The sequence below is a fragment of the Malurus melanocephalus genome, unplaced genomic scaffold (genome assembly GCF_030028575.1).
Source record: "Malurus melanocephalus ecotype Western Australia unplaced genomic scaffold, MMel_1.1 scaffold_376, whole genome shotgun sequence".
Taxonomy (NCBI): Eukaryota; Metazoa; Chordata; class Aves; order Passeriformes; family Maluridae; genus Malurus; species Malurus melanocephalus.
This window is the reverse complement of record NW_026623608.1, coordinates 158,873-183,504: the sequence shown is the minus strand read 5'-3', so window position 1 is coordinate 183,504 and position 24,632 is coordinate 158,873. Positions and strand designations below refer to the sequence as shown.

At 40.1% G+C, this 24,632-nt stretch overlaps 2 protein-coding genes across 5 annotated transcripts; one reads left to right on the top strand and one right to left on the bottom strand.

Annotated features, from left to right (window-relative positions):
• The first annotated feature begins 461 nt into the window (after positions 1-461).
• Positions 462-7,853, top strand: RNFT1 (ring finger protein, transmembrane 1). Of its 4 annotated transcripts, XM_057378815.1 has the most exons (11): positions 462-544; positions 843-1,027; positions 1,498-1,622; positions 2,233-2,636; positions 2,969-3,045; positions 3,640-3,740; positions 4,345-4,498; positions 5,498-5,656; positions 6,449-6,514; positions 6,947-7,048; positions 7,242-7,853. In XM_057378815.1, the coding sequence occupies exons 4-11, from the start codon at positions 2,273-2,275 to the stop codon at positions 7,374-7,376; spliced, it is 1,158 nt and encodes a 385-aa protein (XP_057234798.1). In that variant the 5' UTR covers positions 462-544; positions 843-1,027; positions 1,498-1,622; positions 2,233-2,272; the 3' UTR covers positions 7,377-7,853. The 4 variants fall into 4 exon arrangements, with proteins under 4 accessions (XP_057234798.1, XP_057234799.1, XP_057234797.1 ...); XM_057378816.1 differs by lacking the exon at positions 843-1,027; XM_057378814.1 differs by lacking the exon at positions 1,498-1,622.
• A 1,971-nt stretch (positions 7,854-9,824) lies between these two features.
• RPS6KB1 (ribosomal protein S6 kinase B1) lies at positions 9,825-21,460 on the bottom strand. The gene is made up of 14 exons (XM_057378812.1): positions 21,405-21,460; positions 20,701-20,821; positions 20,318-20,386; positions 19,809-19,956; positions 19,106-19,163; positions 18,682-18,782; positions 17,707-17,797; positions 17,415-17,505; positions 17,013-17,120; positions 16,661-16,723; positions 15,804-15,881; positions 14,373-14,480; positions 13,700-13,812; positions 9,825-13,170 (listed from the first exon to the last, which is right to left on the bottom strand). The coding sequence occupies exons 1-14, from the start codon at positions 21,434-21,436 to the stop codon at positions 12,933-12,935; spliced, it is 1,419 nt and encodes a 472-aa protein (XP_057234795.1). The 5' UTR covers positions 21,437-21,460; the 3' UTR covers positions 9,825-12,932.
• Between the last annotated feature and the right edge of the window lie 3,172 nt (positions 21,461-24,632).

Below are 24,632 nucleotides of genomic sequence, written 5' to 3'. Positions count from 1 at the left end.
GAGCATATTTCAAAAGAAAAACCTGTATCTGTTTCATTCCAAGCCTCTCCCAAGAGCTATAGCAGCATTAACTAGGGCAGCGCTTTCCGCAGGTTTCCTGGGAGGCAAAGCCAATTTCCAGACAGCAGGACTCCCCTAATCGCCACCGACAAGTAATGACACCGCCGTACACATATATTTATATGTATCCCTTCATTTCCTTCCTTATTATTGACTTCCCCGATTAATTTTAATTGAAGCGTTCAATAAAAAGCAACAGGAGCCTCCCCCCTCATTTCTCATTTTGGCGGGGTTGAGGCTGAGGGGAGGCGCCCCCCCCCCCCCGTCCCCTCATGGGCCGTGACGGTGCGAAGGCCGCGACGTTGCCAGAGCAACGCCCAGCTCGGAGCCTTCCTCCTCCTCCTCCTCCTCCTCCCTCCTCTTCTTCCTCCTCTTCCTCCCCTCACGGCTCCTCCTCTTCCTCCCCCCGCCGCGCCCTCTCCCACCCCCTCGGCCCCGGCGATGGCGGCGGGCGGCGGGCGGGAGGCGCCGGGCGCCCCATGAGGTACCGGGCAGGGGGCGGGAATGGGGCCGCCCCACGCGTCCCCTCACGGCGCAGGGCGGGCAGGGGGACAGGGGAACGCGGCTCCGAGATCACCCTTCCCTTCCCTTTCCTGTGCGGGAGTCCCAGCGGTACCGAAGCACCCGAGGGGATCCCGGTACAAACCCTCCTGAGGAGTTCCCGGCGGTTCAAACCCTCCCGGGGGTCCCGGCGAAATGCGGGGGGAGCAGCGGCCTCGGGAGAGACGAGGAATGTCTGAAGGGCCTTTATCAAAAGCCTTATTTTAGCTAATTTTTTTTAGGGAAAACAAAATCTGGGTGAGGGCGGGAGTCTTCTCTGAAATCCCATTTAATAACTCGGTGATTCGAAAGTTTGCTCGGCGCAGTGCCAGGGGCGGCTGCGATCCTCCGGCTCCGGCTTTTTGAACAGCGAGCTGTCAGTTCTTGCAGAGCCCGGCCTTAAAGCACGAACTGCAGTGCAAATGAGGTGGTTTTTCATTCCTTCCTTTTAAAATATCATTCAGTAACACTGTTCACACAAGTCAATAGCATCTCCAGGTCATCGGCTTTATTTATGTGAAAAATACAGAGCGACAATTTTGTCTGTTTCAAAGAATGATGTCATCTTTGGCCAACAGAAAAATAGTAGTAGTACGAACAGCACTTGTAAAGTGCTGTACTAAGTTCTCACATTGATGTATTAAAGCGCTTTTACTCTTTAATATTAATCTTCATTTTAAGGGCTAAAGTATTTGAGGTTTGTGCAAATGCATCCAGAATTTTTTGCTGTGCAAAACCAATTTTCCTTTAACGTTTCTGTATCCCCAGTGAAACTAGCTGTGGAAGGAATAATTTCAAAGGGGAACCTGTGAGAGTTTGAAAAATAGGAAAAGGATTATAAAAAATTCTCAGTGTTTCAATATTWCTCTGTAGTGACAAGTATTGTGTCAAATCCAGCTTCAAGGCATTCTCCAAAATCATTACTCTGATGTCACACCAGTCCAGAGAAGCTGATTTAACCCTATTTGATCAGAGTAAAGACTGACAGAGAAGTGAGAAACTGCCCAGAAGACAACCAAAAGGTGCCAAAGCAAAGATAAATYAGACCTCATTTGGCTGCATTTCATTTTTCACTCTTTTAAATGCTTTTTAGAAAATGGCCTAACCTGGTTCTGCTCCCTTCCCCAGACAGGATAATCTCATTAATCTCATAATGGCCCTCAGTTTTGAGCATGCATTGGCTTTTGACTGGACATGTCTGAACCAGTGTTCACCAATTAATGCATGGAAATGCACKCCTTGCTTCCTTCTCATCAGTATTTGCTCCTCTGGCCCACTGCTGTCGCTATTTTTGTGAAATTATGCAGCACTTCCAAGATCTCTYCTGTACAAGCCAGTGCTGGTCTCCTGTCCAGCAGCTTTTTCTGGTCTGATTCACACTTTTAGCTGTTCCTAAGGCAGCCAGGTTACTGCAGACTGGAAAATCTGCACGTGGAGGGAAGGAAATGATTTAATATGGGACATTTAATATGGRAGGTTGTCCTGTGGAGATGGGATGTGAACCACAGAACTCGGGCAGGATCGCGGAAAATCTTGCCTTCATGCAATCACTCAGACAACTATTGGATTCTTTTTATTTTCCTGAACTATTTATCTCTTTCTTCAACTGTTCCTTTTTATATCCCGCTCTAGGAGACAGAAATTAGAAAAAACTCCAGGCAATAACCCCACCATGCAACCCAACTGCGCCCATCTCCACAACATCCAGGSCGTTGGCGGTGACTCTTCCTCCTCACCGAGGCTGTCAGGAGAAGGCTCCTGCCACCCCTGCTCGGGGGATGTGCGCATCCAGCTCAGCTCCACGGCGGGGGAATCCAGGGAAAACTCGAGCTCCCGGCTCTCCAGGCCGGGCTCCCAGAGCCGCTCCCACGGACACGCCCATGGGGAAGCAGCGGGGATCGAGGAGCCCGCTCCGGACCCGGAGGAGCAGGGCGGCAGCTCCCTGTCGGAGCTGCGGTACCTCCTGCAGTGGCTGCACAAGAGCCTGCCCTACCTCCTGATCCTSTGTGTCAAACTCATCATGCAGCACATCTCTGGTAGAGTATAACAAAATCAGCTCGAAGGGAACAGACCCTCCTCCCCCCCCCCGCCACCATACTAAGAACCATGCCTGAAATGTAATTCGATTTATTTTTAGCTTTATTTTTATTTGCTTTATTCATCAGAAAGAGAKATTTACTAAACTACATTTCAGTGGCTTCTGTTTCCTTTGCTGGCATATGTACAATGTGCTTAATTATCCTGGCTTGAGAGTCTGAGCTATTAATTCTAATTACAAAGACATATTAGAAGTGGCTGCTTTTTAACCCAATTCAGTGATTTTTTTTTCTCCTTTTCATGTTTATAACTGATCCTATTTTCCTAATAGGCATTTCTCTTGGAATTGGGCTGCTAACAACTTACGCGTATGCAAACAAAAGCATAGTAAATCAGGTTTTTCTGAGAGTAAGTATCACCCTATGCAACAGAATTCTTTAGCCAAGACTTGAACAAGTTAATCCATTTTTCACAGATATGTGAATGGAGATAGTGTTTTATTTACTTAGTAATAATATTAGCTATTGAGATGGAAGTAAAGTCTTAATGCTTCTGCACAGGGGAGCTTCTCAGATAATGTTTGCAAAATTCAAAAAGAGGGGGGTTTTCCCCCTCCAGCTATTGAAATCAYTTTGCCTGATAAAAGCTTTTTGTAATTTACAGAGTAACTTCTTAACTGTATTTGTGGAATGATAGCAGTTGACAGTTTAAATTTTCAGCTGTGTTCACTCCCTAAGGGAAACCTGTGGTTTCTTCAGAGGGGGTGGGTTTTGGTTGTCTTTAGGAAATAACCTTGGCACACCTAGAAACTGATCAGTTGAAAACATTAAAATTATTCCTTTACYTTTCCATTGAGTTCTCCTATTTGATGTGGCCAAAACTCACCAAGATTAAGTCCTCTGGTAGGAACTGTTCAGGTGCAACAGACTTGGTGTTTGGGGATGGATTTCAGCACTGATTCCGAGGCAAGGACTGCAATGTGTCTTTACATTTACCTTGCAGGAACGGTGCTCCAAGTTGCAGTGCACTTGGTTACTACTGTACCTAACTGGATCATCTCTCCTCTTGTATTACACCTTCCACGCTCAGTCCCTGTATTACAGGTAAGTAGAAAAGCAGCTTTACCTCACCATAAATTGCTCTGACATTAACTGGGAACATTTTATCTGCTGTTTTTCTTTAACTGTGGCATTGGTTTCTCTTTCACTTTAATCTCCATTCRTCCCCTTCTGCCAAACTCAACAGGTGCTGTCCTTAAAAACAGTATGTTGGAATTTCTTAGAATCCATRCTCAACTTAATGGCACTGCTGTACTACAGGGAGCATTCCTGGGTTTGATTCCCAGCTCTGACCCTTGGGAATACCAAATGTGGCATTCTGGGGCTCTGTGGAGTTGATTTTTTCCCTTGACCATTCTGTAGCTGCAGTCTTGGCTGGAAATCAAAGGCTAAATGCCAAACTGAGACAGCAAATTGAGCTCTGGAGGATGGGGGTTCTGATGAAGATCCAGCAACGGAGGTTCCAAAATGGAAAGGCTGTCAGAGATCCTCAGTGATCCATTCACAATGAGCAGTTCATTTTCTTAGCAAATGTTTTTCCTTTGTGTAAACCAGGTTTCCTTTTTTAATTAAACCCGCTGTGATAATCTCAGGTTACAGTTTCCTCTAAATAGGGTGCTCCAGTAACTTCTGATACTTCTTTTTGTAGCTTAATCTTCTTAAGCCCCACTGTGGATTTTATGAACTTCTGGGAGGTACTTTGGATTGTGGGAGTCACAGACTTTATTCTGAAATTCCTCTTCATGGGCTTGAAGTGCTTTATTCTCCTGGTGCCTTCTTTTATCATGTCCTTTAAATCCAAGGTAAGGAAACAAGCTATAGTTTTGCTTCCTTGTGAAGATTCTCTTATAGTAAAAGTAACTAATTATYAAATTCTACCCAGAGAAAAGTCTTTAATTAAATGTCTGTGTATAATCCACCACTACACCGTGGGCAAGAAAACCCTGTGGATTTCATGTTCTTCTCTGCTTGGTGCTAAAAAGGTTTTCAGTCTGATCTGAAACAATTGCTTGTATTATATCATTGGATAAATGGGTTTATTTCTGTCTCCAAGTTGGGGGTTGAAGAAACCTTTTATTTTCTGCACTGCAGGAATGTGTACAYGGGCAGTTAGCCTGGAGCAGCTGGAGCACAGCAGATTTTGTACATGCTCAACAAGAACTGTCAAGATTTTAAGATCTKCTCATGCAAAACAGCTGTTTTTTTCTGTCTCTTCAAAAATAATCCTGAATGTTCTTTGTTGTTAATAAACTCAAGTAATATTTGTTTCAGATCAAGGAATTTGATTCATAGCTTAATTTCTCAAATCAGTGAGATTTAATAATTTTCTCAGAAGCTCACACTGATTGGTGGTGTATTTATTTTTATCTGCTTCCCAAGGTGAGGCAGGCAAAACCAATTACATTTTATCTTAAAATTGCAATTACTAGTGCTGGCTCATAAAAAATAAATTAACAAGTACAGTTTGATGTACATTTGAACAGGATGTTTGGGGACGATTTTATCTCCTATAATGTACCAGAACAAGTTCTTTCAGGTACAACTGGCTTYTCTAAATGCAGATTTATAACCAAGATCTCTATGTTCTTCTATAGCAGTTCAGCAATGAATTCTGTTATTATTACTTGGACAGCTGTGGTGAGAGTCATCATCTGGGTGGTTTTTTTTTCATGCTTCACATTTAATTTTTTCAAGATATGAGAAGAAGTGACTCAAAAGAATAACAATGCATCTTTTCTCTGTATTTTTGCAAATCCTTTGTGTTTTAAATCTTGAGCTATTCCTTTGCATGTCTTGCTTAGGGCTACTGGTACATGCTGTTAGAAGAACTCTGCCAGTATTACCGTATGTTTGTCCCCATCCCAGTTTGGTTCCGTTATCTCATTGCCCATGGGGAGCTGGACACTGCACTGGGATGGACCTTTGGGATCCTGCTGGGCCTTCTCTACCTCATCCTCAAAGTATGTAAACTTTATATAAACTTTATATAAAMTTCTCAAGTGATTATTCTGCAGGAGTGATCATTGAGGGTTAGAAATACAAATTAACACATTTCTGAAAGTTCCCCTCTGAACTCACTGGGAGCTTGGTGCTTCAGTTAAACTGATGCAGCCTTCCAGTTAAACTCGGGCTCAGGACACCAAACYTTCTTTTTATGGCAATAGATTGGGATTCCAAAGCATGATTCCCTCACATAAAACACTGATCAGACCATCAGCAGATACTGAGGAACTTGCAAAAATAAAGATGAAATTAATGGCTAAAAGAATCACTGTGTTCCAGGGAAATAAATTTTCTSTCTGCTGGAGAATCCTGTTGATGCTAAACAAGTTAAATTGTTCATACCAGCTCTCTGCTTCTCCAAAGAGTTCCAAATGTTACCGGACTTGGGTTTAAATAAGTCTACCTTTGAACAGGACCTGAACACCATCATGCTTTGGTACCTTAACTACAGAACTAAAGACTATTGCAAATATGATAATAATGCTGATATATTTGCACTCCAGTGCTTCATTTCAGAACCTCAACATGTCTTCTTTTAAAACCAGACACCCAGTAGGAAAAACTTCAGCCTAAATTCTTAGTTTGGTTACCTATCAAACAACTAAAATAGGATCAGTCTTAACTATAGCTGTGCTTATATTCCTTCCAACATCCAATCAGCAGTGAGATTTCCAGTGTTGGAATTAAAAGCTTGGAAGCTTTTAGTTCACAGTGAAAAAACATAACTTGAATTTTCTTTCCCATTTCAGCTGTTGAGCTTTTTTGGACAATGGAGAAACTTCAGGCAGGTCTTACGGATATTTTTTACACGCCCAGTGAGTACTGACTTCTCTTATGACAAAACCATAACCCCAGWTTACATGAAAACCCTTTTAGAAATGCCTCATTCCTATTCCTTTGTATTGTTTTAGCAATAAGCAAATGCATTTTTAAATTAAACTCTGTATACACATTCTCCCATTTCAGTCTGAATTTYTTGACTGCATGGTAACATTGTCACCTGAACAACAACAAAATGACCTACAAAAAAAAATCTACTCTGCACATCCCTTCAGATAAAAGGATGTGAAATAACCCTTTTTGTCCTGTTTCTACTTAAAAAAAATTAGCAATGTTCCTTGGACTAGGGATTTAAGTCTTCCTGACATAGCAGCCCTTATTCCAAATTCCTTTCTGTTTTGGTATTTGGGTTTGGCTTTTTCATCCTCTTCGAAAGTAATATTTGCTGAAAATCTGTTGTTTTACAGCACTATGGGGTGCCAGCCAGCAAGAGACAGTGCTCTGAATCTGATGATATTTGTTCCATTTGCCAAGCTGAATTTCAGAAGCCTATTCTGCTGATCTGTCAGGTAATATACACAATCCCAATTACATTTTAAAAATACATTATTATTATTATTATTATAAATAGCTGACAAACAAAACAATATAAAATGAGTGTAYATTTGATGATTATTTTTAAAAATCAGAATGTACAAATAATAKATCACCTTATAAATGGAAGAGCTTAGAAGCTCTAAGTTGTCATTCTTTTCATTACAGCACACATTTTGTGAAGAATGCATCTCTTTATGGTTTAATAGAGAAAAAACCTGTCCACTCTGCAGAACTGTTATTGCAGACCATGTTAACAAGTGGAAGGATGGAGCCACGTCTATGCATCTCCAGATTTTCTAAAGCTTGTCAAACAACTTGGCTTCCAGTTTGTTTGCTCACACTGAGGCTTTTCAGTTTACTGCAGATTAAATTGTAGGTAGCACAAGGAAAGAGTTTGCAAATTCCACATACCATGTATTTAAAACAGTGCAGAAAATGGTAACTTGGCCTTTTTTTAAGTAGAGAAAATTGAAGTTTTTGGAATTAATGCAGAAAAACCAGCATTGCTTCTCTTGAGATTCTCATAGGAAACAGTCAAATCCTTGAAATGTGCTGCATTACTTCTTAATTCAACATTTTATTTTAAAAGTTTCAGTAGGGTTCCAGAATGTACTAAACTGTATTTATCCTTCTAACATGACTCAYCCCAAAAGGTCAACCTACTGATTTTATTAAGATCATGAGAAAATGTTATACCCTGGACTACAGTGAGAATTGGAGCTGCTTGTCACTCTTGGCATTCAAGATCTTTAATGTTTGCCCAGTAAATGAGAGAAATGAGCTTATTAATGCATCTGGAACAACATCTATTTCTCACTGCACCTGTAGATAAGCACAAGAATAAGATGTTTCCCCTTTAGGTTSTTGGATTCTTGGCTTAATCTTTTTAGCTCTAAACCAACCACTGATGTTAGTTTTTTACTTGGCATTTTATAAAGCTGGTATTTTTAAAAGAAATCTTTAATACTATATTTTTGTCATAACAGGAACCAGATTTTCTTACAGGGGAATAATCTATTTTATACTCTATTTGCAATTTGTAGTTTGCATAAAAATCAGAGAGAATAAATGCATTTGAATCTATGTTTGGTGCATGTTGAATAAAGATTTGTTATTGTTTTGGTATTAACTTATATGTAGGCACAAAATAACTGCTCACTGMCAGGTATATTTTTCTTGTTAAAGAAAACAAAAACCCTTTAAAAGTTACAATTTATTCATGATCAGTTTTTATGTTATTTCCAGCACTGACTTCTGTATAACCTCACTTTTTTTTCCACCTTGCTATTCAAATAAGACTGAAAACATCACTCAATTATTCTGTTACAGGAAAGTTACATTTAGTTACCTCGAGCTTGCCTTGACTGAAGACATTTAGAAAACTTGTAAAGTCAGGAAAAACAGAATTACAAAGTGAACCACATAGCTGAATACCCTTAAAGGTACAACTCCAAGGGCAGAATCCAGTATGCAGAATAAAAATCAAATGAGATGGAAGATCAAAGCTAAGAAATATCATTACATGTGGTCTTTAAAACTCACCAAGATTATTTTATGGAGCACAACAAACTCAGTGCTTTAAGTCACCCCTGGATTGCTGCTGATCCTTTGTCTACCACGTGGTAGTGACAACTGGAATAAGGGTGGAGATTGGTCAAAAACAGGGATCAGGGAACACTTTCTCTTCTTTCTCTCCTTTCTCTCTTTCTGCTGATTTTTCTATCCAAACCCAGTAATATTCACAAACATGTTTTATTAAAAAAACGAAGAATAAAAAGAGATTTTCATCAACTGGTTTAGATTTACACTTGCTACATGGAACAGGTCATTCTCAGTTAGAGAGGGGGGAAAAATTGAGTACCTCCCATCCAGGAATSCCATCCTCTCTGAATGACTCTTGGGATGGAACTCCTGATTGAGGTCAGAGCCACTGCCCTGCTTCCCACACAGACACCCAGCAGGTCTGAGTCTGCAGGGACACAGAAAGTACAAAGGACAATCAACAGCCACTTTTTAAGAGCCTAAGAACCCAGGGGAAAGTACCAGAAGGAACCTCTTGGGTCCTTTAAGTTCTGAGGGAATTCCTCCTCCCTCCCTTTCCCATCARAGCTCTCAGGAAAGACAATGATTTACATTTACTGTTCTACTTAGGGCCTACCTACTTCCTAAAATAAAAAGAAATAGGTCACTTGGATTAACATATGTTTCAATTTGCATTTAGCTGCTATTCACATCCATCTTATTCAGCACTYGAGGATATTTAGTTCCAGTAAACTGTGAGAGATGAAAACCAGGACAGGGATTACCTTTGTTTCTACTAAGGCAGCTCAAGGGTGTTCTTGCAGACAGCTGCAAATGGAGTTAGTCTAGAAGAGAACAACTGGAAAAGTTCACCTATGGGAACTGCACCCAAGGATCTGCAGGAAAAATATTCAAATACTTTGCCTTGTTCTTAATGCCTTCTCCTTTTGGATAAAGGATTTCCCTTTCAGCTGGGAAAACGAAACAGCAACGATCCTGCTGTAGAGACGGAATGAAAATAACCCAAACAAACCCCGAACATCTGCCCTAAAASCAGACCAGCCTCCCTCAATGTTTGATGCACTTTTTGATTAACACTGAGAGCAGGCTGGGAGTACGTATCAAAAAGAGAACAGACCCAAAATAAACTTCAACTGTACACTTAGAGTGGACTCAAATATTAAATGTTCTCCAGCAGTTCAGCTTTTAAACATCGAGACCAAAAAAAACGGGATATTCAAAAGAACAATTGACTCGTTGATTTTTATCTTTTATTATGAGCTAATACCAGGATGACATTCAAATGTCAGATGGCACAATTAAGACAGTCTTGGTAGGAATTATTCCAGCATTCCCAAAATTACAATTTAGTACACGAATGGCGTCAAATGTATGCATCACTCCCACAGAGAAAAATTATGGAATTCTGAATATCTTATACCAGAATAGTTTCTGCATCAAATGGGAAAAAGAAAAACTGCTGGTAACACAGCTGACCTAGAAACCTTTTCTGATAATGACCTGCAGAACAAAATATTTCCCTATTTAACATCTAGTAAAAAAAAATATGACTTTTGTTCAAGTTTAAGATTTAATACTTTTTTATATGGTTAGCCACAACAGGTATTAACCTCAGTTTTACTATATTTTTGTAATGCTACAAAAATCCTATAAAATCAAATTATAGTGAATTCTTCAGTGATTATAATTAAAAAAGCGCAGCTTGTACAAAATAAAAAAAATAAGATTCTATACTCTAATGAAAAATTTAAGACATTTTTAAATGAACAAAAGAAAGCACTTGTTAAGCTCTCCAATATTCAATGCATTCTGCACTTATCTGAAATAGCCAGACAGGAGCTAGAACTCCACTCCCCTTAGTTCACAACTAGTAATTTTGACACTATTATATATATATATAGAGGATCTATGTCTGATATTTTTACAAATAAATACAGGATAAACCATATTGCATAGTGTGTGCTTGCTGTCTGAGTCACACTCCAAAAGTTTCACAGTTATGGTAGGGAATTCAACTTAGAATCTACGGGGTGAAACATTGACAGTACATGGAATTTCCTTGGAAAACCGATGGGTTGGATTTGTAATTGATCAGTGAACTCAGACAAACAACTCTTGCCATTCTTGCCAGCCATTAAACCAATTCCACTGGACGATTCTATCCAGCCAAGCAAAAAAGCAACTGTTAGCTGTAACTAGGACCAAGAGAGATCTGCCTCTAAAAAGTTCTAATTTTTTTTTTTTTTTCACCAAGTTCCTTTATCCTCAGTGAATGTCAGGAAAAGTCCAGGTGCTGTGTGTTTGCTGACAGGCCCAAAGCAAACACTCTTGAGCACCTGGATTTTGGTTCCACAAAATCACCCGTGGCCACGTCACCAACTGAACAATGGCAATCTTCCAGTATGTCACTGTAAAGGTAACTTGATTTTCCTGCTAAAACTAGAAAAAAAATTAAATTTTCCAACAAAAGGCTTATCAGGAAGAAAAAAAAATGCTAATTTTTGCTCAATCATAACCATTTTTTTGTTGGTTCTTTGTTAGCATCAAGGTATCGCTGAATCCTTCTGCCTTGCCCATTTTAGCAAAGAGCACTGTGATCGGATTCAATGCTTAGAGAGAGTTTTTATGGCTTGGATCCTATGGCTCAAAAAGATTCAGTATCCACAGAGTAAGCAGAATCTAGAATAAAAAAATCCCTACTGTTGTGAAACACCAGAAGTAGACTTTGCACAGTTTGACTAAAGATAATGCAACGTGTGGCAGGCAAAAAGTGACAGGACTTGTATGCAGCTGCATGATCATCTCCACACACACGCACACACCACCCACACTCTAACTCTAGGGTAAAGCTCTGCAGATATTAACCCTTTCACCAGCTATGTTCATGGAAATGCTTTCTCTTTAAGGCAGGAAGTATTTAAAGTAAGGTAAAGTTTACCTTTATTTTATTCTTTGTACCTGTAAGTCAGTTGTACAGATCGTGACAATTTTAAAAACATAAATAGTGTCCTTAGAACATGTTTGCTAAATTAAAGTTTGCTAAAGTTCTGACCCACTGTGGAAGACATTCACTGAAAGGCCATTGAACACTTTTCTCATACAATCAGCAAATTTATTGCCCCAGCATAGAAAAAAATGTTGATAAATTTAGAAATGTATAATGGCAGGGAACTACCATAAGCAAAATTTTATTATTAATAATAATAATAATAAAAATCCTCAAATTCTTACCCACTGGTTACAAAAATATTTTATTTCCTTATACTCTGGAGGATTTGTCTGTGCTTCCTGTGGTACTTCCTACAGATTTCTACYGACCTTGTGTTCTGCTGCACTGTTGATGTCTCTGTGGGTAAGAATCTGAGCTGCTCAGCTGTGTCCAGCCAAGCACCAGCGTGTACAAAAGTGATGTTTCCCAGTGAAATGTCTGCTGAGGACAGGGATGAAATAAGCAGGACGTGTGTGAGCCCATGGCTTCCAGTTAAGCCTAGAACATAGCAGCACTGCTGTTTGATTAGATCCATTTGTCTTTGCAGGAACGGGGATTTCAGCTGGGGAAGCRAGGGAAACAGTTCTCTGCCACCCCACACTGCCAGGCTGGTCAGGGTGTGATTCACTTATTGATTGGTTGGTTCATGAGGAGGAGAATCAGAACTAGAGCCTTGAACTTTCTTCGCAGCAACCAATTAAGTTTGCCTTTTTTTAAATTTTGGGATACTTTCCATAATGAGCTGAATCAAAAAATCTATTTGGAAAAATATATATTTTTATATATATATATAAAAAAAACTCATTACGTTTTGAATGTGAAACACCAATTAAGTTTAGCTTTCCTCTTTGATTCCACCCCATTGTAGGAAACCGCTTAACGAAGCTTGCATGCTAATTACCCCTCAGCTGCAAGCCTGCAGGCATTCCAAACTCTGCCTAGTGAAAGGGCCAACCCTCCTCGACACATTCACGACTACACCAGTGATTCTGTAGCAACATCCTGCCCCTTAATACTGTCAGTTTCGAGCTCTCAAGCTGAAAGATCCTTGATAAGGTGAGAAGATGTCACTGGAATCAGTAAGATGATGTGCCTAGAGTTCTGCAATACCATTTGCTAAAGTTTGTTTTTTTTTTTATGCACCATTGATTGACAGGAAAAAAAATCCATTTTTCTTTGCTTTCCAAGTCTCTCTGTGCAATGACCGACTCTTTGATACTGTCACTTTTTAAAAGTAAACCAAACAAGCCCTCAAATTTCAACTTCAAGGGGGCTCATGTCCATTCTTGGTTTTCCACCTTCCAAGGCTTAAAAAAATGGTGTCGTCATAGATTCATGCGCAAGTGCTCCGGTCGTTTGGAAATCATGGGAAAAGCCTGTTTTTTGTACGGCCCAGAGTTTGGTTGCCGGATTGGAAGTGGTGCTGAAGCCTCTCCACAGACTGTCACATCCATTTGTTCTATTCCACTGGTCTCCATGGGGTATTCCACAGGTGTCTGAGTGTTTGATGCGCCGGCAGAAGCACCTCTTCCCCAGAATTCTCCAGGGGAAAACTTTACAGGGCTTTAAAACAAGAAATGGAAAAAATCAGAGATGGAGACATGCACAACACCAAGGTATATCCATTACTCTTCAGGAAACTGGGCCCTACTGAGAAGCAATTCTAATTCTTCCTTCCACTTCCAGGAGTTTGAGAAATTTCCATGTCTGGCTTCTAACACAGTCTCTTGTAAAACTCTCTCACTTCTCACTCACATTTCTCATTTCTAGATGATTGCAAAAGGGTTTTTCTATGCTAACACGAATCTTTAGTGGCACAAAGTGCTTAGGTTGTTCTGAAACAGTTTTAAGTGCATCAAAGTCACCACTCTGAGGGTGGATCAGCCCTGAAAAGCAACACATCAAAACTTCTTGTGCTGCCCAACACCACACATTTCTTTAATAATGTGATTTACAGAACAGGATCAATTCTAATGGAAGTGCTGGGCTTAMTGAGAAGCAAGGCTGCATTTTTTATTTCTAATACTTCAACTACTGGTGAAAAAGGGTAGTRCAAAAGAAAGAAAWGAAAAAGAAGATRAAGCAAAGGTACCTGACTGGTGTCCTAGGGCTACCTATGAATCTGCGAGGTGATCGAATTTTTGGTTCAAAAGAAAATTTCTCTTTTACGCTTTCAAGTACAGATGGAGCCACATACGTAAAACCCTGCAAAACAGGAAAAAGGCACTGCAGCTCACAGGCAAGGTTTGCATTCAGGATCACTTGTACAGTTATGAAAATCTGATTATTATAGGAAAATTATAAAAAGAAGAGTAAATGCAGACAGATGAACTTCTAGTCACTCCTTGAAGCAAACAGTGAGACTTTAGGGAGTTGCTACAGCCCAGCTATTTCTCCTCGGATCACAGATTCCCACAGGCACACTCAATTTAATTAATTTTGCTCTATAGACTGGSCATTGTTGTCTCTGTGAAAGCAGTGCCATGTGCAGGGCTCACAATGCAACTCTGAATCAGAATGCTGACWTTCCAGAAAGGCAGCACTGTTTGTTGGCTGCTGTATAAAGAAAACGTCAGCAATAACCAAAGTATTTTCAAAGCCCTTCAACATTTCAGACCTGTTATAGGATTTGGGTTTAGTTATGAGAGTTTGCTTCAAGTATGAGGRGTTGGGATTCAGTGGAATGAATTGAGCTGAAATCCTCCCATTTCCAGTAACAAACCTCCCCTCCACAGCCATTCCTCACTTGTCCCTGGCCCACTCACCAGAAAGACCTGGTTGGCACTTTCACTGAGAGTTGAGTCATCTGGGCTATCAACAGGTGTCTGACGTGTAAACTTTGAATCAAACTGGCTCACATCCTCTTCAGATTGCTTTGCAAAAACAAAATGATTAAGGGTTTATATTACAGATATCAACCAAATGCCTTAGCGGTGAGCAGTGCAGCCTCTGGATGGAGTTCATTCCATAGGTTTTTGGCAGAGCTCTGCTGGAGTAAAACCCTGGAGTGGTGTCGGAATCCTGTCGCTGCCAGTGGGAGGTCACTATGGGCACTGACACTGAGAAATAAAGGCAAGGGGGAGGGGCAAAAATTATGGATCAAAAAGGAACACAAATTAAAAAGATGCCTTAAAAAAATTTTCTCAAATTACAAACAAAAGCTTTTAGAAACACAATGCCAGTTTCTTTCAAGYTTAGCCCTTGTCACAACCAGTATAGAACAGTTGCAACTATTTAGTTTTGGAAGCCTCTCCAGATGGTTTTGTCCCATTTTTGCAGATACTGAAGTGTTTATAGTCTGAGGGATAGRGGACAACTCTGGAATAAGTGACTATGAAGAATATTGTTTGATTTGGTCAAAGAACAACAGTAATTCCAAGATCCCTTCTCTCATTCCCACATGTAACTGGAAAGGCAGAAGGTACTCATTTTTGCAACCAGGGATGCACAAGTTGAAAAACCATCTGGCTTATACAAGAAACTTCCATAAAATTGCTAATAACAGAAAAAAAAACCCCAAACCATCTCTAGATAAACCATTTGGAAATATCAGTCTTGAGTCTTTCTGAATTTCATTCCAAAGGGTGAAGGGAAAAAGCTCTGGAGTCCCTATGCTGTAGAATGCTTGACATTAGTGATACCTAAGCCAGTTTAAAGTGAGAATTTTGGTAGCTGGGAATTCTAGAGGTGGCAATACCCACTGCTGCTACAGCTAACTGTACCCAGAGGGAAAAACAGACACCATCAAAATATAGATGGGATAACAAAAACTTGCTCATCACATCACTGGTTTGAGGTAAACTCTAACTACTGCTTGTAAGATGCATTGTAAATAGTAATAAGCAAACACAGAAAATGCTTAATTAGGYGATTTCATTTACTTTTGCTTAGCAATGCCATCATTTTAGTTGAAACTAAGTACTGACTTACTGTAGAGGGTTAGAAGCTGATCTCAGAGTGAACTGCACTTGCAGGTCTGTTTAACCTAGGGGTCAGAAGCAGGAGGAATTCAAACTGAAGCAGAWCAGATCTGCCACCTTTAACTGACARAGTGAATCTGTGCCCTGAGTTGATGCAACTCAAGTAGGAGGAATCAGTGGCACTCCAGTTTGTAAAGTGAATGTTTCTAAGTTTTATTAAGAGCTTTTCTGAAGTCCCACAAGGAATATCTATCTCCCAGTATTCCCAGTACATACCAATAAGGGTTTAAAAGGAGGTTCCACCTTGCGCGCCAGCAGCTCGTCCCAGTTGATGTGTCTGAAGAACGCGTGAGCCTGCAGGAGTTACAACAGCAGAGTCAGCTCCAGGGCACAAATCCCAAAGTATAACTGCTAACATGTTCTATCCAGACCCTTCCTCTGGTGTCTTTCTTTCCAAAATCTCATTTGGGTCTAGTGTAAAATTGTGTAAAATATTCTGCAGCGCTACCTCGGAGGAGCTGGAAGAGCTGAGAACTGAGAATTGACAGCGTGTCCCCMTTTCTGTGGAAGTGTTAGAAAAAGCCAGTTTACATGCAAAATACCTCTATGCTTTCCAACCTTAAAAGTTGTACCATGACAAAACACTGCATTAAAGACAAACTATCAGAACTGTGATATATAGAGAACTCTCTAATATTTTTTATCAATCTCACCACAAAAACAAAGTCAAGCTGGAATCAAAGGGACTCCGCCTCTGCCTTAGTGATTAACTACACCACACTTGTCCCTTTAAAGAGCTGCACTGATGCAAGGGCTGCCAGTTTTTCATCAGACTTTTAAGAGCATCCTCACTCTTCCAGGACTGCACAATTAGCATTGTGCAACTACTAGAAAAGATCTACTGGAAGACAGAGCTAAAGAATAGAAGTTATTTTCCAAATCTCAAATTATTAAATAGATAGACAGCTGCTTTTGTTAAGCTTTAAAGCCTTCAGGTCTTGATGAGCTGTCACATGTGGCTGCCTTTCTGCTCATTACCCTTCAACACAGACACTCTCCTTCCCTGAGGTACCTTCAAAAGTGTTTTATTTTCAAGGAGTAATTTAAGAATTCTCAAGTTAACTTCAAGTTACCTGAACTTCTCCAGCATCTCCAGGACCAGCTCCTAGACGTGAGGCAGCATTTCTTTTTAGCAGCTTGGTGAGAAATAACATGCAAAAAAGCAGAATTAGTTACGCTTTTATGACTAGACTAGTTCTGCCATGAATCATCACTTCAGTGAGTACCATGCAGAATGAATAGAGAACGATCAGAAAAATCTGCATTCACTTGAAAACAATTGTATTTTCAAGGGAAATCACTTTCTGTACCACTCAACAAAAAAGTGACTTATTCAGTAATAAACAAGCTTGGACTGAACAGCCACAGTGGCATCATTAGATTTCTACTATCTAGAAATAGAACTGATATTCATTAAAATTCTACCTTTTTAAGCAGATCTCTGGCTTCTTGTGTGAGGTAGGGAGGCAAGTTGAGTTTACACTTGAGAATCTTGTCAATTGTTTTCTTTCTATTCTCCCCAGTGAAAGGAGGCTGGAAAGCACCATTGAAAGGAGAAAAAACAGAACTYGTTCAGATCTCAGATTTGTGTATACAGAACTCACTTCAGTCATTCACAAAGCAGGTAAAACTACTTCAAACAGGCTCTGTTTGGATAAAAGCAGCTCWTGTCTGTAGTCAACACAACTTGGGAGCTGTATTTTGGTTATTTTTACTTGCAGTGTGGATATATGCAATTATAGATATTTATACATGCAGCTGARTTAGGGTACAGGGAAACAGAAAAGCTACAAAGGGAAATACATGCAATTATAACTGTGCACCTACTGCTCCAGTCAGCATGTCATACATTAATGCCCCCAAACTCCACCAGTCCACAGCACGATTATGCCCACTCCTCATCAAGATTTCAGGGGCCCTATAAGCAGAAAAATCAAAAATATGAAAGTTATTAAATTAGTTTAAYAGCAATTCTGACTATTAATTTTTAAACGAAATCCCGTGTATCACGTAAGTTTTCCTAAGWGACTGAACACATGAACCATCAGTTAAAAAAGGCAAAATGCAGCCATTACCCCCAGAGCAGAGCAATATTTTTGTATTTCATCATGCAGCTCACATGTATTCAATTGTTCCACAGAATGTGTGTGTGACTGTTCCATCGTGAATGGATTCTTTACATAATCCGAAGTCAGTCAGTTTTACATGACCTGAAATTAAATATATCAAATTTAAGACTTGTCAGAATACTTCTGACATTTGTAGAAGTAACATGAAAAAAGTAGGAATTTTTAACAGGGATGTGTAAAAATTCTGAACTATTTCCAGACATTTTCACTGGTCTGACAAAGAAATAGAGCCACAGAACAGAAAGGGATAATCACACAGAAAAAAACCCCAAATATTGCCACTTGACAAACTACTACAACTTATTAAAATATAGACAAATGTATTTAAACATAAAGACTGTAGAGTATCATTCAGCTAAGAAAGTAGGTTACTGAAYTTTACTKCTTGCTTCAAAATTCACAGAACAATCTTCAACAAACTGTAAAGTGCCCTGAATAATTCAGTACAAAGACTCAGACTAAGTAAATAAGTTGTTTAAGAAAACATGAAAATTCTGGGTAGTACAGATTGCCAGACTAATCAGTGTCACACAGGCACTGTAACAGTGCAGGCAGGAACTGAAACTGCTGTCAGTGTGAAGTGTCAGCTGCTGGCTCAGTCATTTCAGCCACAGATGATTTGGCATCCTACCCAAACTGCCTTTCCTACCATCAGTCATCCCCATTGACTAAAATATCACAGGTTCTACTTTACAATGATCCAGGAGAAGAAAAATAATCCACAGGTGCAGAAATAGCAAATCAGCCATTCAAAATGTGCCTGGGATCCAAGAAACCACCTTGCTGTGGCCTATTAAACCAAGCTGYGTTTGAGGGCAATTAGCTCTGGCAGCTTTTCATTTATCCCAGGAGTGGTAACAACCCTGCCACTGTTCTAAGGAAATTCACCTAAAACTGAGGTGCTGTGACCTTTTGGAGAATTGTTTGCAAAGSACTGGCAGCCTGACTCATGACTAGAGTTCTACCTTGATGATTAAGCATGATATTTTCTGGCTTCAGATCCCGGTAGATGATTCCTTTCTGATGCAAGTGCCCCAAAGCCATTGAGATTTCTGCCAAGTAAAAGCTGAAAGGGAACACATCAGACACAAAATCAGACATTTTCAATCATGCAGAGCATCTTCAGCAAGTCTTTCACAGTTTTTTTCTCCAACCTCCAAACCTTGACCAGAGATCTAAACTGAGCAGCCAGCACTGACCATCCCCTGCAGTGAGACTGGAGTTCCACCAGTACAAACTGGTGAGTAAAGCCCATGTTCACCCACCCCAAACCCACTGAACTGCTCTTTTCACTACTCTATAAAATGAATGAGTAGTTTATATATAGTTTAGGCACTTGGAAAAAAAAAAAAACCCAAACTATTAATTTACAAAAATAGCTTCACTCACCAAGCTGTGTCTTCCATAAATATCCCTTCTCTCTCTAACTGCATAAATAGTTCTCCTCCTGTCATGAGAAAAAATAGATTATACTCAATTAAAGTATCATTTTCAGTCCGTCAAAGGTCTCTTTTCTAGGAAAACTATATGCAACAGGTATTTTTTCCTGCTGTACAACAGGCTGCTTCACAAAAAAAAAAACAACTAAGCCACTATTTTGTTACCCTCAGGATTCCAGCAACCTAAAGAAATCAACATTTCAAATACAAGAGCATTTCTGTCCCTGTTTTTTGTTGTTTTAACTTGAGAAAATTGCTTCTAATTTGTATGTGTTTCCCTAACCATGAAATAAAGGTAAAGCTTTCTTCTGTCATGAAGAACCTGCAAGGACTAAACCTTCAGGTAATTCTCTAGAACTGCACAGGACCTAAGGGTAAACACACAAAAATGACAAATCTAGTCAAAGGGAAAGTATTAAACCTTCTCCTCTCCTGTATTGTCATGAAAAACAACTATTTGATATTTCATTCCTCTTTATTGCATGGAACTAGAAAGTTTATTTCTGTTGTTCTATATAATTTTAACAGGAACCTGTTTCACATTTTAAGACACCAACCCATCATTAATTGGCCTTTTATTTGTAGGGTAAGAACCCCAAATTCTTGAATGTGTAGGATCCCAAGAAGGAGATAACAGAATGTCATATACTGACCACTGAGATACTCAAGGATGAGGTAGAGTTTTCCACCAGTCTGAAAGGCATAAATTAAGTCTACAATGAAGGGATGTTTCACTTCCTCCAGTATATTCCGCTCTGCTTTYGTGTGAGCTGTGTCCTTGGCATTCCTTACAATCATTGCCTGCAAAAAGCAGGGATATGTCAACACAAGATGAGTTCAGTTCTGAGTTTATTAAATCACAACATTGCATATGAGTTAGTAACAGCATTGAAAATTTACATTTCACCATTGTATATACATGAGAGGCTTCTTGCAGAAGTTTAAATCTTTGTTTCATAGAATCACACAATAATTTAAATGAGCTGCTAAAAACTACCCAAGGGAAAAATTTAAAGTTTAGTTCTAATTCCAACTGTACYTAGGCAATAACTGCATTTACACTACTTATTTTTAGGTATATTAAATGATTAGATAATTGTACAAGGTAAATGAAGGGATAGATTTTCTGGTTTTAGTTTCAGAGTAGAAAAATTCAAGTTACCTTTTTAAGAACTTTCATGGCAAATATTTTCCCGGTGTTTGCTCCGGTTACTTTTCGTACTTGAAACACCTAAACAACACCAAGACAATGGCAATCAGCTATTTCAGCCGCATTAACTGCCACAAGTTCAGAAGAAAAATTGTGCAAGACAGAGAAAGGAGATCAGCAACAAACTACAAGGCAAGAGCCAGAGATTGGATCCAGAATGAATTTGGGACATTTCCTGGTGCTTCCAGAGGGTGAGGCTCTGCAGGGACCTTTCCCAACACCAACTCTGACAGAATGAACTTTTCAARAAAGGGGAAGGGGAGATCAGAGCAAAGCAGGGGAGCTCTCAGGGTGTACAGGATTGAGTTCTGTGGAAGGAAGGAAGAGTTCCTGACCTTGCCGTAGCCGCCTTTGCCGAGCACGCGCAGTAACTCGAAGCACTCRGGGCGGATCTTCTCGGGGCCTCTGTTCACGCTGGTCTCTGAAATCTCAAATTTTTCACAATGTTCCATTCCACTGCAGAAAACCAGAACATGGCTGTGAGTTTACCTGGTACTGAGAACTGAGCAAATGAAATCAATGACTCCCTGGAAAGTGTCTGTCTGACCTAACAGGGACAGCCTGGCAGCAGCACCAGGAATATTATTTACTGTGTGCAAAGCTGCAACTTGCACAAAAAAGTTTACCTGCAAATTGGGGRGATTTATAGTATCAAGGTTTGCTTCAAACCCCTTCATTTTAATGCACCATAAATCTCTGAATTACACCAGAATTAAGTTTAAAGGATGAAAGCCTCAAACTGACTCTGATATTTCTTTGTATCATTATATCCATATTACAAATATTATTCAAACACAAGAAATTTGTCAAGAGAAACAAGGATCAAAAGACAAAGAGCAGCTTTCTCCAGAATTTTTTATTATTATTATTTCAAGATACAATTGACAAATTTTAATGTGACGAAATAGTGAAACACCTAGAAATTACTCAGAATTGAACCAGAAGGACAAAATTTTCTATTTACCTTAACAATGTAACAAAATTAGAAGTTATATGTGGTTGGCATGAATGATACAGAATATTTYTAGCAGCAACTTACAGGTCATATTGGCCAACTCCTCCATGGTCCATGCTCTCACTTAATTGACCCTGGGGATGAGAGGGGTAGAAGAAACATTAATTAAAAAAAGAAAGCATTAAAAATARATGCACTGATGCATTTTACAACTTTTGAAGTTTGAAAAGACAAAAATATCTATAGAATAAAATTTACGTTATGTGATTAAATAGTTAAGGAATAATAAATTATCAGCAGAAGACAAAAAAACTACAAAATTCCATGCAAGATTTGCAGTACTGCCATGAATCTCAAACAGTTACACAGGGAACCACTGTCTTATCTGGCTGCATCATTATTCAACCACTTTAATATCAGTGGTACAATTTCACATCCCAGGTGAACATGAAATACGTTAAATTTCTACATTTCCTTTAAAAATCCTCATACACAGAAATTTTCAAGTCCTAYTGCAGTGCTATGCAAATCAGAGCAATAATAAAGATTTTTTGAATAGATAAACTGGGACTCATCCACATTAGAAAAAAATAATGTACTGAAAAGATTTTATTATTCTGTTTTGGTAAATCAAATCCCAACAGTAATGAAAGAATTCAGCTTTGCTCTGATGTTAAACACCTCTCCTGACCAATAATCATTCCATACATTAATGCACACACACAGCACTGAAGAAGTTCCTGCACTCGTCACCATTAAGGAATGTGATTTAATTCTGAAGAGATATTTTCCTCAAAGAATTTTCAACCTGATCCCTTCTGCAAGATAATACTTCCCTCTAACTGTGGCTCCACATGGCATGAGAAGTGCAAAGCAAGCAGACAGCTGGAATGAATACAAATAGAATGTAATGGGCAAGCTTCTAGTGAGCTTTAGCTCATACCCTCACGTTTTTATTTTTAAAAACATGGACACAAAATAACAACTGTGAGTTAGTGGTGAACAGCCTAGGACCTACAGACTGAATAGAAATTCAGAGAAGSAGAAGAAAAACCACCCAGATCTGCAAAAATCAGCCCAAGCCAAGGAGTGCATTTTAAAATATTATCCAAGTGAAAACAGTAACCAAAGAAAACTTGAAAGCTTCAACAGCTTCCAAACCATTTAAATGTTAAAGTTTACAGAGGTTGGTTTATTTTGGGTGAGCTAAAGGGGAATTTAACTCCTGGTTCCACCTACTAACACCACARGCAATTAGGGAGTCCAAAAGATCAGGTTTGTTTCCAGCTCAGAGAGTTGCCAGCTCATGTCTTCCTGCTGACATTTATTAGAGAAATCCAGCTTATTGACAAGTTTCACAATAAAACCCACTAAAGCTGCCCTTGACCCCACTCTTAGACGCCAACAAATGAATTTTAAAAAATTAACAAACACAGAGAATAAACACCCCTCGGTTCCCAGAGCAACTGCTCCTGTTACCCAATGGTTCTGGCAAAGTTTATGTGTGCTTCTCTTGCTACTGTGAACTTTGGTTTCATTCTCAGTATTAATTTAACCAAAATTCACTTCAGATACCATTCTGGTATTTTTTTCAGAAATTTCTCATTTTGCAACACCAAGAAAAGCACTGGGAGGCCCTTCAGTCCATACATTGTTTTGTTCATTACAAACACATAAATTAAGGCTGAGGCTTTTTTTTTTTTTACCATAATAATTAGTGCAAACAACCACATGGCTTTTGAGGGAACTTCATTTAAACAACGCTGCAGATTTAAACAACCCACGATGGCTGTGCCTATTCAAACTCACAACTGATGTATCTGGGCTCCTCCTGGGCTCACAGTTTTTGGGAAAGCAGCAGCAGAAATTTGGCAGCACAGTCCTGGATGTCCCCTTTGCCCATTCCAGGTTAATGCTGTCAGCTGCTCTGGCTACATCACCTCTCTGATCCTTGCAGGACACACTCAAGGCCTATGGAGACAACTTCCAYTGCAATGTTTGTCCCCTTACACATTCCTGATGTTCTTTCCTTGCTCTTACATTTCCTGCTGTTCAGTGGTTTTAATCTCAAATCCATTCTCACTCTCCTTTATCTRTTTGCCAAAAGGCACCTGAGACCAACCAAGGTTGCCAAAGTCCATAAAAATGTCAGTCACGGCAATGTTTTAAAATCCACAATGGCTCAATTGTTCCCTGACTCTGAACTACAGGAACACARGAACAAACTCAACTTTCTTGCCACCTTACTCAGAACCTGTTCTTGGCAGCATTAACGGTCTGATGCAAGCGATGTTTTCTAAAGCCAAGTGTTTTATTGATTATTGAGGTGGCAGGCAGAGCTTTTCCTGCAGGTGGAGAAGCTTTGAAGCCTTCAGCTGTCAAACAGCTGCCTCTGCAGGTTACCTGGAGTGTGGGTAACAGAATRTCTGCTTATCTGCTGAAGGGAAGTACCTGGAGGGAATCTACAGGAAACATGAGGGGGACTTTTTACAAAAGCATAGAGGTTTAGATTAGATATTAGGGAGAAATTCTGYCCTAYGAGGTTGGAGAGGCCCTGGCACAGACTGCCCAGAGATGCTGTGGCTGCCCCATCCCTGGAAGGGTCCAAGGCCAGAGCTTGGAGCAGCCTGGGACAGTGGAAGATGTCCCTGCTCATGGCCTCAGAYGATCTTTGAGGTCCATTCCAACCCAAATCGTTCWATGATTCCATGATCTCAAAGACTCCAAGYATGCCATTAGTATTTAAAGAGCAGGAAATAAATGCAGTGGCAGTTCGAGCGATAGAAAACATTTAATATACAAAACAAAATTAACCAGCAACAGAAGAAAAAAAATATAAACAGAGATGTTGCAATAAAATCCTCTAAAGCCTTGACAAAATCTAGATGAACATCAGGAACTGCAAAGTACACATGATCAGGTGCAGTGCTCACGAAAGCACGAGATGCGAACAGCCGCTGACCCGCCTAACGCAGCATTTTAAACCTCTGCTTTTAATTTTGGCGCGAGAGCAGCGACTTTACACGGCTCCAGAAAGATCGGCATTTCTGCACTGACGTTCGGACATGTGACAATAAATAAATAATAATAATAAAAAAAAAACCTCGCTGCGGCGCTTGTGCCGGGATCCCAACGCCGAAGTTCCGCGGGGAAGAGCTCCGGCGCGCCGGGCGCTGCCCGCAGCCCCAACCCGCTCCGGGCGCGGAGGAACCGGGGCAGCGCGGGCGGCTCGGGCTCTACCCGGGCAAAGCGGCGGCCTCGCCGCGCTCCCACCGCCGCCTCAGCGCGGCCCCCGCCCGGCCCCGGGGCGCC